At 40.6% G+C, this 13483-nt stretch overlaps 2 protein-coding genes across 7 annotated transcripts; both read left to right on the forward strand.

Annotated features, from left to right (window-relative positions):
- The first annotated feature begins 766 nt into the window (after positions 1–766).
- Positions 767–9335, forward strand: LOC1275115 (protein hu-li tai shao). Of its 6 annotated transcripts, none has more exons than XM_061648260.1 (12): positions 767–846; positions 2105–2685; positions 2776–2943; positions 3300–3610; positions 3718–3917; positions 4001–4124; positions 5488–5601; positions 5712–5997; positions 6082–6201; positions 6287–6358; positions 7590–7657; positions 7749–9335. In XM_061648260.1, exons 2-12 carry the CDS (start codon positions 2106–2108, stop codon positions 7860–7862), a joined length of 2157 nt encoding a protein of 718 aa, XP_061504244.1. In that variant the 5' UTR covers positions 767–846; position 2105; the 3' UTR covers positions 7863–9335. The 6 variants fall into 6 exon arrangements, with proteins under 6 accessions (XP_061504244.1, XP_061504247.1, XP_061504243.1 ...); XM_061648263.1 differs by having other exon boundaries at positions 768–846; positions 7755–9335; XM_061648259.1 differs by having other exon boundaries at positions 793–1130; positions 7755–9335.
- Positions 9336–11720: 2385 nt separating this feature from the next.
- LOC1275116 (uncharacterized) lies at positions 11721–13093 on the forward strand. The gene is made up of 2 exons (XM_314340.3): positions 11721–11907; positions 12247–13093. The coding sequence occupies exons 1-2, from the start codon at positions 11869–11871 to the stop codon at positions 13030–13032; spliced, it is 825 nt and encodes a 274-aa protein (XP_314340.2). The 5' UTR covers positions 11721–11868; the 3' UTR covers positions 13033–13093.
- The last annotated feature ends 390 nt before the right edge of the window (positions 13094–13483 follow it).

Here is a 13483-nt window from a genome sequence, read left to right on the forward strand (position 1 = left end):
TAATTCAAAATTATGTTTTAAAACCAGTGAAAAACCTTAATTATCTTAAAGAATCCTAGTACATACATAATAATTTGATAAATCTCAGAATTTAATCAAACACAATTGTTCTTTTTTTTAACCACAGTAGAAAGTTGATTATCCGGGGGCGGATTAATCGTGTGTATGAATTTGACAGGGAGCGGTCCCGTGGTACAGTCGTCAACTCGAACGACTCAATAACATTCCCGTCATGGGTTCAAGCCTAGAATGGACCGTCCCCCCGTAGCAAGGATTGACTATCTGGCTACGTTGTAATGCATTAAGTCTCGAACGCCTGTATAGGCCGGTATGTCCACGTAAGAGGTTACGCCAAATAGAAGAAGATGATGAATTGAGCAGGCGTTCTACCGTCATAAATATTTGGTCTAGTGATATTTTCGAACTTAATTTTTGTTCAACAATAATTGTTACGCCATATTATCCCTGAAAACCCCTGTAAGAATCAATCATCGCTGAGATGAAGAGTTTTTTAATTAATGAAAAAAATGTATCTTAATTGTCCAAGCGGCTTAGCTCTTTTGCACAATAACTTCTTATATTAGTAAGTGGTTAAGCTCTCTCGAATCGGCATGTGTAATTTATTCAACCGAAAATACTTACGGACTACCCTGTTCCGAATTAAACCACGCACATCGTATCTTAAATTGTGCAACCATTTTTATACACATCATCTGTCAAAATGGCCGTCATGAGCTAACCTTATTTCCGCAACATTCGTCGGTAGAAAATTTTTCAAGTGCTCAGAGAAAGAAGACGCCGAGGCGAAATTGAACGAAAATTTGGGAACGGAAACAGTGCAGACAGGTGAATAATATTTAGACAAAGATATATCTGCTTTCTTGGGGTGCTGCTAGCGTAATACAATTGATATGTGCAGTGTTTGATTGGTGAATAGATATGCCCGAAAATAGGTCCCCGATCCAACAGTGGGCTCAGGTCAAAAAGTGAATCTAAATTGTCAGGGGCTCTCGCGGATGGGCGTGCCGCTGTATGTGCGATATCATTCGAATTTGGAAACGGCTTATGTGCGAGCGGCATTTCATGTGTGCGTGTGTGTAGTCGTTGCGGTCAATCAAAAAGAAGATGAGGTGATGATGATGATGATGATGATGATGGGTATTATGAGGAGGAAAAGTTTGGCTGACTAGCTGTAAAAGAAACACGAATGGCACAACTTCGCCCAAGTGGTGTTGTGCTGAAGAGGGCAAGATGGGGTGAAACGAAGCTCTATGCACCGCAATCGTGTATACGCGACATGCGTGTGCTTTTGTGTGTGCGTTGTTTTAAGGATTCCAAATTTTCTCTATTGCGCACCCATACGTACGCATGCGGGCGTATAGATTTATGTATGCATAATATATATGTCACACGCTATACATGCCCCATCGATAAGGAAAAGAGGATGGTGGGAGCATATACATTTAGGGTGAATGCGGTCATGAGGTGGATTTCGGTGTATGCGAGTGAGGGAAAAAAAAGATTGAGAGGAAACGCGCGCCTGCCTGTGTGTGTGCGTGCAGTTCGCCGTAGCGGGGTGACGAGATTGAATGGAACATAAAAAAATGCAGCAATAAACAGGGGGCGCGCGAGAGCATAAATGACCCGAAGAGCTCATAGATTGATAGAGATGACATCATTTCTATATATTTACCAAGTTTAGAGTGGCTCCGACATACAATGGAACAGTCTGTATGCGCGGCGCAGCGTTGGTGTTTGTTAGTCGTTTGCACTTGTTGTGTGTTCGATTCTTTTGAACTCTCGCAATCGTGTCAGATTGCGTTAAACGGCTAGATAATCGAATCTGATCTCGAGTAGAAATAGACAGTAGAGTACTGGGCAAAGTTACAAAACCGAATCAACAGTCATCATCCATAGGGCTGGGCCAGGGCTGGGCCTACACCTCTAATAACTAGCCAAGTGCAGAAATCAAGTAGGCGATCGTAAATGTCAATATTTAATCATTCGCGAGCAGTGAAGAAGAGGAGCATTCTCAAGAAGCAAAAGATTCAAGGTATCGCTATGTTATCGCTAATAGATATTGGGGGTAAAAAAATCATTGCAGGATGGCAACCGAAACCGAAACGGCAACAATTCATACAAATGGAGGGCTGGAAACGGTATCCGAAGAGGAGGGCATGAAGCCGCGCCCGGCCGACATCGAGGCGGACATGCGAGAGATGGAACGACGTAAGCGCGTGGAATCAATCATGAACTCGCGCCTGTTCCGTGAGGAACTGGAACGAATCGTGGACGGTCAGATGCGCGAGGGATCATCGACGATACTGCAACAACTTTCCGACATCATGGGCATGCCGGCGGCTCGCATTGGTAGCGTATTCAAAAGCTCCAATTGCGTAGTGCCGATCAACGACATTCGTGGCGTAGAGTCGATGGGTTACGAAAAGGGGGAAAAGATCCTTCGCTGCAAGCTTGCGGCCACATTTAGGCTGATGGATCTGTTTGGCTGGACGCAAGGAATCGCGTGCCAGATAACGGCACGCCTCAATGCCGACCAGGAACTGTTCCTCGTCAACCCCTACGGTATGCTGTTTCATGAGGTTACTGCTTCTTCGCTGAACAAGGTGAACATGCAGGGGCAGATCGTCGAACATGGCACTACTAATTTCGGGATCAACAATAATCGTAAGTAGCCGACTGTTAATTTCGGGAAATGTGTTTGAGCTTTTTCCCTTTTTGTTATTGCAACATGTTTGTATCCTATTCATTCCACAGAGTTCACCCTCCACTCCGTTATACATGCTGCCAGACCGGACATTCGTTGTGCAATATATGTAGCTTACAGTGCCGTAACCGCCATATCGGCATTAAAGCAAGGATTGCAACCGCTCACGAAGCACACTGCCCTCTTGGGAGAAATAGCCTTCCACACGTATGCCGGAGGTAAGAACGTTGCTGGTGCTAAATACTACACGGATATTTTTTGTTTGAGCTGTTTTTGACCAGAACACAGTTTTCTTGTTTATATGAAAATATATACATATCAAACCAACATACCATAACCAAACCTCGTAAGAGAAGGCTGTATTCGACGTTCTCGCTTCATGAATACAGTGAAACTTTGCAAATAATAATTAAAGAATAATGCGTCGTTCGGCATTTTTCGTATCTTTCGTTATCTCTGAATGAAGCTACATACGATTTTCAATGATTAGACATTTTGACAGTCGATTAATGGTTTTATGTATATTTTGATACACTCTTTTCTTCTATGACTTTGATTGTTATTATATCCGAAGCCTTGAACGAACCGGAAGAGAAGGATAAACTGTTGCGCAGCCTGGGACCAGTTTCCAAGGTATTGCTGCTTTCCAATCACGGAGCGTTGTGTTGTGGAGAAACTATTGAAGAAGCGTTCTATCATGTCACCCATATGGTGCATGCCTGCGAAGCTCAGTTGAAATTGTTGCCTGTTGGTTTGGAAAACTTGATTTTGATCCCGGAGGAAACCCGTAAAGCTATCTACGATGCTGCTCGCAAACCATCGGGCGAGGGACAGGAGGCAGCATCAGCTCAAACGGCGGATAATAAGGAGGGACAACTTACTAAGGTGAGCAGACTAGCTTTTCAATATCTCTATTACAAATCAACGCGATACTTATGCGATAGGCGATTTTGTATGATTAACAATTTTATTCAATTCCATAACGTTTTCAGACCCCGAAGTGGCGTGTTGGGGGTTCCGAGTTTGAAGCCCTTATGCGAATGCTCGATAACGCCGGCTTCCGTACCGGTTACATCTTCCGCAATCCGTTGATAAAGGGCGATGTTCCAAAACCACGCAACGACATTGAGGTACCACCAGCTGTGTCATCATTAGGCTATTTAATCGAAGAAGAGGAGCTGTTCAAGCAAGGGTATGTTGAAAAAAGGGTAACAGGATCTATTATGAACTTTGAACAAAAAAAAACAATATTTTTGCTTTTTTCTCACATTTCAGCATTTGGCGTAAGGGTGATCCGCGTAAGGTTGGAGATCGCACTCGTTGGCTGAATTCGCCTAATGTGTACCAGAAGGTGGAGGTGCTAGAAACTGGTACACCAGACCCGAAGAAGATTACCAAGGTAGAGATTGTTACCATTGAAGGAAACCTAAACTAATGCAGCTATTAATAGCATTTGACACTAAGCAATGAGCGATTTTTAAATACTTTATAATGGCTTCGTCTAATAACGCCTTCGGTCCAAACAACTAACGGTCATGAGATTGATCTTTTGACTGTTTGATCTTAGCAATTCGTCGGTTGGATTTGGAACCCTTACGCACGTATTTGTCTTCTCCTTTACACCACATTTACTCAATGCTACTAACAAACAATTGTAGTTTGATTTTACTTGCTTTTGGAAAAGGTTGGAAAGGGCTCGTGTGTTATATTATTATACATTCTAATGCACAAACTAATTGTAGCTATTCCAGCAAAACAAAAAAACAAAAAACAGGAGTTGTGCTTTTATTTCAATTATACTAGCAATTTATGAATAACCAAAAAACGAAGCTGTCGGTCAGCGAAGAATGTTTTATTTTATTCGCGTTTTATTTTTAACATATTTGGTGTATTTGGTATGAGACAAGCTGCAATATTTTGTTATTTTGTCAAACCACACCAAAGAATTATTTAATTTGTTTTATTTATGTTATTCGAAACATTTATTCATCGCAAACACCAATTACCAATGTTTAAAAACATTCCTTTTTTAGTGAAGATACAAGATCTATTGCTGACAAATGAAAGTAACTAACATTCCACGGTGAAAACAATAGAATATTCATTGTGCAAAAGATACACAACACAGATTAATACTCGTACATTGAATGTGTTTAGATGCATATAATTAGTTGTCAGCGTAAACAACTGCTAAGGTTTTACTTTAATCGCTGTCACAAAAACAAAACAAAAGCCGATTGATCGTCTTACAAAATGAAATGGATTTTAATTTAACAAAATCAAATATAACATACATTTCAACGCCCAGTGTATTTAGCGTGAAGCGTTGTTAGCAAAGCACAGAAAGTAGTAACTAGTGTCAGAACATGGATAACTTGCGGCACTACAAAAAGAACCTTGTTACTCTAACTTCAAGCACATTAATCTATTAACAATAAAAGGCCACTAGCCACTTGTGTGAACCAATGCCGGTGGGTTTGTGCAAAAACTGAAGTTGTTGTTTTTTTGTGTTTGAACTGTTAAATGTTGTTCGAAACGTTGGCGCTTTATTGTAGCTTCTACATGAAAATCTAGTTCGAAAACAAAACAACACTCAGTTTTTCTCACCGCACTGTATGATGATGGCATTATGGTGCATCGTGTTATCCACTACATCTTACAGCTATAAATGTAAATACAAATAATATATCGTACAGTTTGGTCTAACCCAATCCTTTCTAACATCTTTATCGTTTCATCAATCGTGCATTGAACTCGTGCAGTGGGTCGCCGAACCGTCTCCGACGCACTCGTCGACACCTGTTAAAATCGAACATGCCCATCAGTTTGTGCCGACAAACACGAACCCGCGGGAATTCAAAAGAATTCAGCAACAGGTAAGCGACTCTAACGGCAGTAAGATATTTGACATAAATCCTAACATAAGTTAGCTTATGAAAATACTCGATCCATTTCTTTTTCTTTTGCAATACTATCGTGTGCATAGATAAAAGATAATCGCCGAGCCGATAAAATATCGGCTGGACCACAGTCCCACATTCTGGAAGGAGTTTCGTGGGATGAGGCAAACCGGCTGAAAGATGCCAATGTTTCGGCCGCTGGAGATCATGTAGTACTAATGGGTGCCGCTTCTAAGGGTATTATTCAACGTGGCTACCAGCACAATGCCACTGTCTACAAGGCACCGTACGCGAAAAATCCATTCGACTCCGTAACTGACGACGAGCTGAACGAATACAAAAAAACGGTCGAAAAGAAGCGACATGGTGACGGTGAGTAAAATTATCCTGTCCCTGACATTTGTATACACGCATCCGTAATGCAAATAACCAATGACCTTCATCACGTGCTTACAGGCACGGATACTGATTTCTCCGAATCGGAAGCACTGAGCTCATTGCAGATCAGCGGCCCTGCCAAGGGCGCCTCGCTCGTCAGCCCGCCTAGCCAGTCGGAGCAGGAAGACACAACAGCAGGTAAGTTGTTTTATTTTTGTGAGATAAAGTTGAGCGAAAAACGTGACCGTAACCACTTTTTACGTCCGATTTGGTTGTTTTGTAGAACATCACGTCCTAAGAATAGAAACTAAGCAAGCGCCCAAACCAAGCCAGCCAGAGGTGGTACTAAGCGATGGTAAGTACGAAAAAACAACCACAAATACCATTTTGGTAGGCGGTCGATCGATCGCTTTACTGTTTTATGTTTGAAATGTTTATGTGTTGTGTTTTGCTTGTTGGTTGGAACAGAATCTGTTATTTTATATTTTACTAAACTTGTCTTCAGAAAGTGGAGTTTCAGGTGTATGAATTAGCAAGGAACGTGCTACTAGTGAGTAAAGAAAAAATCGATTTAAGTGATCTTTTGCTACTTTGAACTTCCAAGCATCGGAAATTAAAGTTGATTTTCGAAATGCATGGTGGTTATGTTCACGGTAGAAAGTATCATGTTGTAAGAGTAATTTTCCATTGTCCGGGCACACCAGATTGGTTGCTGTCAATGTGGTGGTGGACGGTTTTTAGTGACTATACTTCGTGTATGGTACATGTATGTATTTCAATGTTTTTTTTAATTTAAAAATGAATGAAACTAACATTTTTGTTCTTTTTCTCCTAAACATGTTTAAACAAATATTGTTTGAACAACGAACTCGAAAAAAACAATCCTATATTATGATGTTTTAGATCTAGGTGCCGTATATCCCACATTTAGGACAAATAATTACAATGGATTTCGTGTAGCCACAAATATGGCAAAAGTGCATCATTTCCATTGTGCGAATAGAAACAATCCCTTAACACAGCTTTCGTATGAACTTGCGGTGCCTATTTGGCGTTTAACAGACGGATGCGCTATATGGCGCATGCCCAGATTTACCGATTCACCAGAAGCGTATGGCGAAAATATTCGTTACCCGACGTTTCGGAACTCTCACAAAATTGGTGCATTACGAAATTGGCATTATAGAACAGACTGTAATAACAATGCTGCCGGCGTGAATTATAGTACACTGTTCGTGGAAAATAACTGGTCAGTACAGGAATACAATATGGTAGAAAACACTGACTCAGAGTATGAAAAGCTTACGGCAATCGATGTCTTTATCACAGTCGGAATAATTAACAGAGTGTTCTGTAAGATGGAGCATGACATGAAAGAGTTACAGGAGTCATTTACAACGATCGTCGAGACTATGGGAGAGAACAACAATAAGAGAATTAATATTTCTGAATGCGACGATTAGTAGAAGCATGTTTTGTGTTTTTGTTGATATAATTTAGCTTTTTTCAAAAGTGTGCCGTGTTAGAATTAAAAAAAAAAAAACAATGCAATTTATCATGACAATTTTCAACAATTTTTGTCCCAGGCGAACAAGTACAAAATGGCGAACAATCCGATGCACACATGAGCACATTTTCCCACAGCAGCAAAGAGGTAAGAGAGGCAAGCTAAACATTGGCTTAGTCATAATCACAACGATTGGATTCGTGCATTCGATATTCTAAAAATGTGCCTTCCTTCTGAGTTGCAGGATATTTCAACCGATGGATCCCCCAAGAAGGACAAAAAGAAGAAGAAAGGATTGCGAACGCCGTCGTTCTTGAAAAAGCGAAAGGACAAGAAACGCGTTGAGTCCTAAACACACTCGACCAACATCACTATGCAGACAGCAGGATAGTTTTTTTTCAGCAAACCTTTTTCCTAATCAATTGGAAGTACAGCAGCGGGCGTACCCTCGCTTGTCAAATTAGAACAAGGAGCAGATGCATCCATCACACGATTTCCTGAACGTGAGCCGAACCCCGCTCGACTCGATACAAATGCCCATTATTATACCCTTGTAGTATGTAAGTTTTTTCAAAAGAAAACAAATTGTATTTTGTTTTCTTGAGTTTATTGTTTACATTTTATATTCCCGTATTGTTTGTTGAAGCCTATTCTCCTTGAGCCTAGGATTTATAATGCGAAAATACCGCTGACGCTAAGTAATTCGATGATCGTAACGAATGATGATTTAAACAGAGAAAACAGTTAAACTCTAGCCAAGGAGACAGTGTAAAATGTATGGACAAGTGCTGATTAAAAGTATACAGATTTTGAGTTAGCAAACGTAAGTGAATATTAATACTATTTATGTATCGACGCAGTTTGCAGGATTTAGTTACATATTTATGTTTTTTTTTTTGGGCAATGAATAAGAACATCGCGAGTCAACCAAGGGTACAAAAAATGACAAATCGCACATACTGTTTTGTTATTTAGTAAGGGTCGGCATTGAATCGGTGTGGCAATACTATCAAATAATTCAATTATTGGATATTAATGTCAATGCAACCGGAAAACCAATGGCTTTCGTCAACTGCTCTGCTCATCTGTTTATCATCCTGCCGTAAAATGTTAATGCGAACATGCAATCGCCGAAATGATGTACGACGTTTTTTTTTTCTTTTTTATTTAACTACTACAACATTACTCATTAACTGAAATGTAGTCACTGATCTAGCCTAAAATCAGTCCGAACACAGATCCATTGAATTTTTTTCCCATTGTCAGTGGCAATGAAATCACATAACAGTGGACAATGAGCTATTCATAATATTAAACAATGACCGGAAAAAAAGAAACATGCCAGCTTATTCATCGTAAATGAATGACGAAAGCAAAGAAGTACGATAAATCGAAGTTGATATACTGAAGAAGAAGAAAAAAAAATAACGAGAAAAAACATGGAGGGATTCGAGAAAGACGAAAAATTCGCGAAAACTAAGGTTTTATTATAAAATCAAAAACACCCCGCTAATAGCTTCCTACAATTTGCATCTTTATCGGCGCTGCAATATGCGACGCAATACTGCATCATTGTCACCCTTCAAACAAGCTGTGTGTGTGTGTGTGTGCGCGCGTGAGAAAACGAAAGAAACGTTTGTAATGAGACGAAAACTTGGAAGGGGCGTGATAGAAATGAAAATCATAACGAACAAGACGTTACATTTATAGCTAAAAGTCAGTTGAACAGGATATCCCTCAAGTTGTTGAAAGTGGAGAATTAGAACGTGGATGATGCGCATTTGCATTGCATACTCTGATTGCATAAATAGCTTCTTACTACCGATGAACTGTCCTTTTTCTTTATTCTCTTCGTTAATGTGAGTTAATGTGAGTGTCCTTATTGCGTGCTATTATCCTCGGGCGTGAATATACACACGAGTGTGTGTATAGTAACGTCATGCTGGTTGCGTTACCGCATGACGCTCTAAACCGGAATGTGAAGGCTTCGTGACAGTTGTTTGAAGCAAGAATAGTGTTAATCCTTGCCTAAATTGCTAACATTACAATTTCCTATCTGCTGCACCAGGTGCGCTTTCGCAATTTATCTTCAACCGTTTGCACCTATTTATGACATTGTGTGGCATGCGTGCGAGCGGAGTCGTTTGCTCTATTTGCTTGAAAATGGACTATTTTTCTTATGTTACAAATAATGATTTGTTTATTTAGTTTTTCGTACATGTCGCAAATGATTTCTTTTTTAATTTAAAACTGAAGGAAACAATGTATCTTTCCCTACCTGAACGCTTTTCGAGTCGGTTTAAATGTATAATATGGAATTTATCCGATGAAAGCATAAAACCCGAATAAGTGGCAGGATTACAAATTGAAGGGGATCCTCTGTCGCATGAAGTGTAGATACACACAAGGGCCGCAACATTTACACGCAAAACGATTACGTTTGATTTTCCTTCCCCGGGGAAAGCAAAAAACAATACACAGCGCTTGGGTGTTGTATAATCTTTCCACAGTGCTTTTCTTATGAACCCTTCAGTATGTAGGATATTTACAAATGAAATTAAATCCGTAATAGATGAAACTAACGCATTTTGTGAACGTGTGAGTGTGTGTTGTTTATTACTCCGGGGGGGGTGATGGCATTAAAAAGGTTCGTGGACGAGCTGGCCGACCAAACCATAGTGGGGAAAGAGACCACCGATGATGGTAGCGCAGTACATCCAATTATGCATCGAGAAATGTATTTTGTGCAGCGTTTGTGTGTGTGTGTGTGTGTGCAATGAAAATAAGAGATCCACAATGACTGCTTTTTTGTAAGTGAGCGCGCATATAAATGTATATCCTTGTAGTTCACACGTTCCTTGTGCTTATTTTTTTCCTATTAAAACTTGTATGCAGCTGTGTGTGTGCGTGTGTGGGGGACACGGATAATGCCACGAGAAAAAGCGAAACGTATTTCGATGCTTAGATATTATTTACAAACTGATCGGAGTGAACAAAAGCATCCCGTAAAAATACATCGGCCAGAACATATTTATTATAACTTCTAGCGTTACTGCATACATGGCTGCTTATCGTAAAGAGAAATGCTTTGAATCGATTGAGTGTGTAATTGTGGGGGGGGGGGCATCCAATTGGAGAGGAAAAAAGAAAAAGAGTATAATCAAAATTACATTTCAGTTGCGTACATGTGAACCGAATGTTTTCAACAACGGCCCTCTAGCGTGCGCGTGCAAATGTGTTAATTTCGCAACCAGGATCATTCGTTTTGCGGTTTTTATTAAACATTTGAATTATGTTTTTAGTTTTCGTTTGTTCAATATCTTTGCTGGCACAAATTTAGCCGTTAGTGAAGCAAACAAAAAAAAAGCAGAAGAGGATAAATAAAAAGTCCTACATTTAAGAGATAAAGCTTGATTTTCCTTCAACTTAATAATGGGTTTTTTTATTTACAATACACATTGTTTTGTTAATTTATACTGTATTATATTATGTTCTAATAAGCCTCAAGAATCTGAATAGATCACACCGAAGCCTAATTTTTGAGGAGCAGGTAAGTAAAATTTGTAAATAAAATTGGCAAAAGATAACACATTTTACGAGAAATGTTAACAAGCTGAGACAATGTGTGGAAACAATGATTAACTGGGACGCAACTCCAACAGTTGCGTGTTTGTTTTGCTTTCTTTTCCATTACAAATGCTGAAACCGGGACCGGAAACATGACCCACAACGTTTCTAGGTTCCTGTTTGGAGGGAATGGAAATGGTCAAGGAGAAATGGCAACTCTTTCGATCACCCACCACACCAAACTCAAAATGATAGAACTAAGAAAGCAAATAGACTGGTGGAGTACAGGTTTATGACATTAAGGCACAGGCACAAAATCAACATTGAGCAATTGGAAAGCAAAAATCCCCCATTTTACGGTCTTTCCTAAAAATCTTCCAAAACATTACATTATTTTTCCATTCCAAGCTGAACCCGTGAACTGATTGTAACAAAGGTACAAAATGTACTGATAATGGTAACCTTTTTGGTGTTCCTCTTGCTAGTCTGGTTGCGTGATCGTGCGAGTGTGATAAAGTACGAACCGTTAAAGAATTCCCTCTGCATCAGAAACATTGCTTCCAGGCGGAGCAGTACATGATTTTATCAGGCTGTTTTTTATCTGTTCACTCGAGGAGATAGAAATGATGCAGTATAAAAGAAAAACTTATTGGCGATATACTTTCATTTGTAGTTCCATACTCGTTCCAGTACTTTCGCCCACGTGTCCTATCACTTGCAGCTGTTGTTGCCCTGTAGCGGTTACTATTGGGCAGTTGGTATTGATGTAAAAAGGGTTACAACATTGTAAAATGTTAACTCTGCCGGTGCGATTGGCTTTATTTGTGGTGGTACGTCTAACATGTGGATCGGGATACAAACTTTGCCGTCTATTGTACCAAAGTCGTGATGCAATCTTAGATCGGCAACATTATATGCACTGAACACTGTCGGTAATCAAAACCATTTTCAAGAAAGGGCAACTGGTAAAAAACACCGACAGAAAAAGTTTTTTTTTTGTGGACATCGTTAATAAGAAGTGAATCAAGTGAATACTGCATGTACTGCAGTTGTAATTTGTTGTCTTGTTGTAGTATACGACTAATTTATTGCTGAAATTGAACTCATAATTTAGTATTTGCTTGACTAAATGCTTCAAATAATTCTTCATTCTCAACTTACAATTTTAGTATTTGGTTAGTGCCACCGGTGGAAGCCATGTAGTGTCGGTGACACAATTTCAAACTTCATCATGTGCCGACCGCCAAGCGCCCGGTATAATTTGCGCCAACTGCAACACGGTGGCCGTTTGCGTTAAGATAGGCTCGGTATGGGAACCATCTTTGGTCGAAGCCTGCAACGCGGACGAGGGCCTGTACTGTAACGAGTTCGAGGGAGGATGCTCTACCAGCATTGGGTCGTGCAATCCGACCGGGGGAGGTGGCTTTGAGTGTAACACGCCCGGCGTGTTTCCGGATCCGTTCAACTGTCGGCAGTACCACATGTGCTTCCTAAACGGCAACAATCCAGTGGCGATTAATATGGACTGTGGAGGGGCGGCCTTTTCACCAGCAAGTGGGGATTGCTCCCTACCGCTGAACGATACCGTCTGCCTAACGCCACAATTCAACTGCAGCTTCGTGGGACAAATGGCGGCCTGGCCGGGAAATAACAACATCTACTACATCTGTGCAGCGGAAACGGTACAAGGAAATCGTCTACTGCGCCCACGGTTGTACCGCTGCCCGGCCAATCAAATGTTCGTCGAAGGACAGTGTGTGCAGCGTGACTGGTCCAACATGCCACCCGGTACGATAGTTCCTTACGAATGCGTGCGTCCGGGGTTGTTTGCTGATCCTGCCCACTGTCGGTACTACTACAGCTGTAACGCGGAGCTGGTCGCAACGCATCTACAATGCCCAGAAGGAACCTTCTTCAATGAGAATACCCTCTCGTGTGTGTTGGGAGTTTGCTAGTAGGAAATGTTTAGTTGCCGTTTACTTCATGTTGCAATAAACAATCACTTGCGAATCGAAATGGCTACAAATAAGTTGTGCGAATGCTAGAATCATAAATTGAAAGAAAGGAATGAAATGCTGTTAAATGCGAACCACTTTGTACAATGCCAATAGCTTCATGTCAGATGAAACACGTAGACATTATCGTTTTAAAACGAAGTTATCGAAGTTGTAACGAACGCGTTTAATGTAAGGGATGATCCATAGCTAACGTAACGGACACAGGGGGTGGATATCTTCCATCGTTTTATTCAGGGAAATACGGGAGAGAGAGAGAGAGAGAGAAAGGGAGATAAAGAAAGAGAGAGAGAGAAAGAGAGAGGGAGAGAAAAAAAAGAGGGAGAGAGAGGGAGAGAAAGAAAGAAAGAGAGAGAGAGAGAGAGAGAGAGAGAGAGAGAGAGAGAAAGAG

The sequence above is a fragment of the Anopheles gambiae genome, chromosome 2 (genome assembly GCF_943734735.2).
Source record: "Anopheles gambiae chromosome 2, idAnoGambNW_F1_1, whole genome shotgun sequence".
Lineage (NCBI taxonomy): Eukaryota > Metazoa > Arthropoda > Insecta > Diptera > Culicidae > Anopheles > Anopheles gambiae.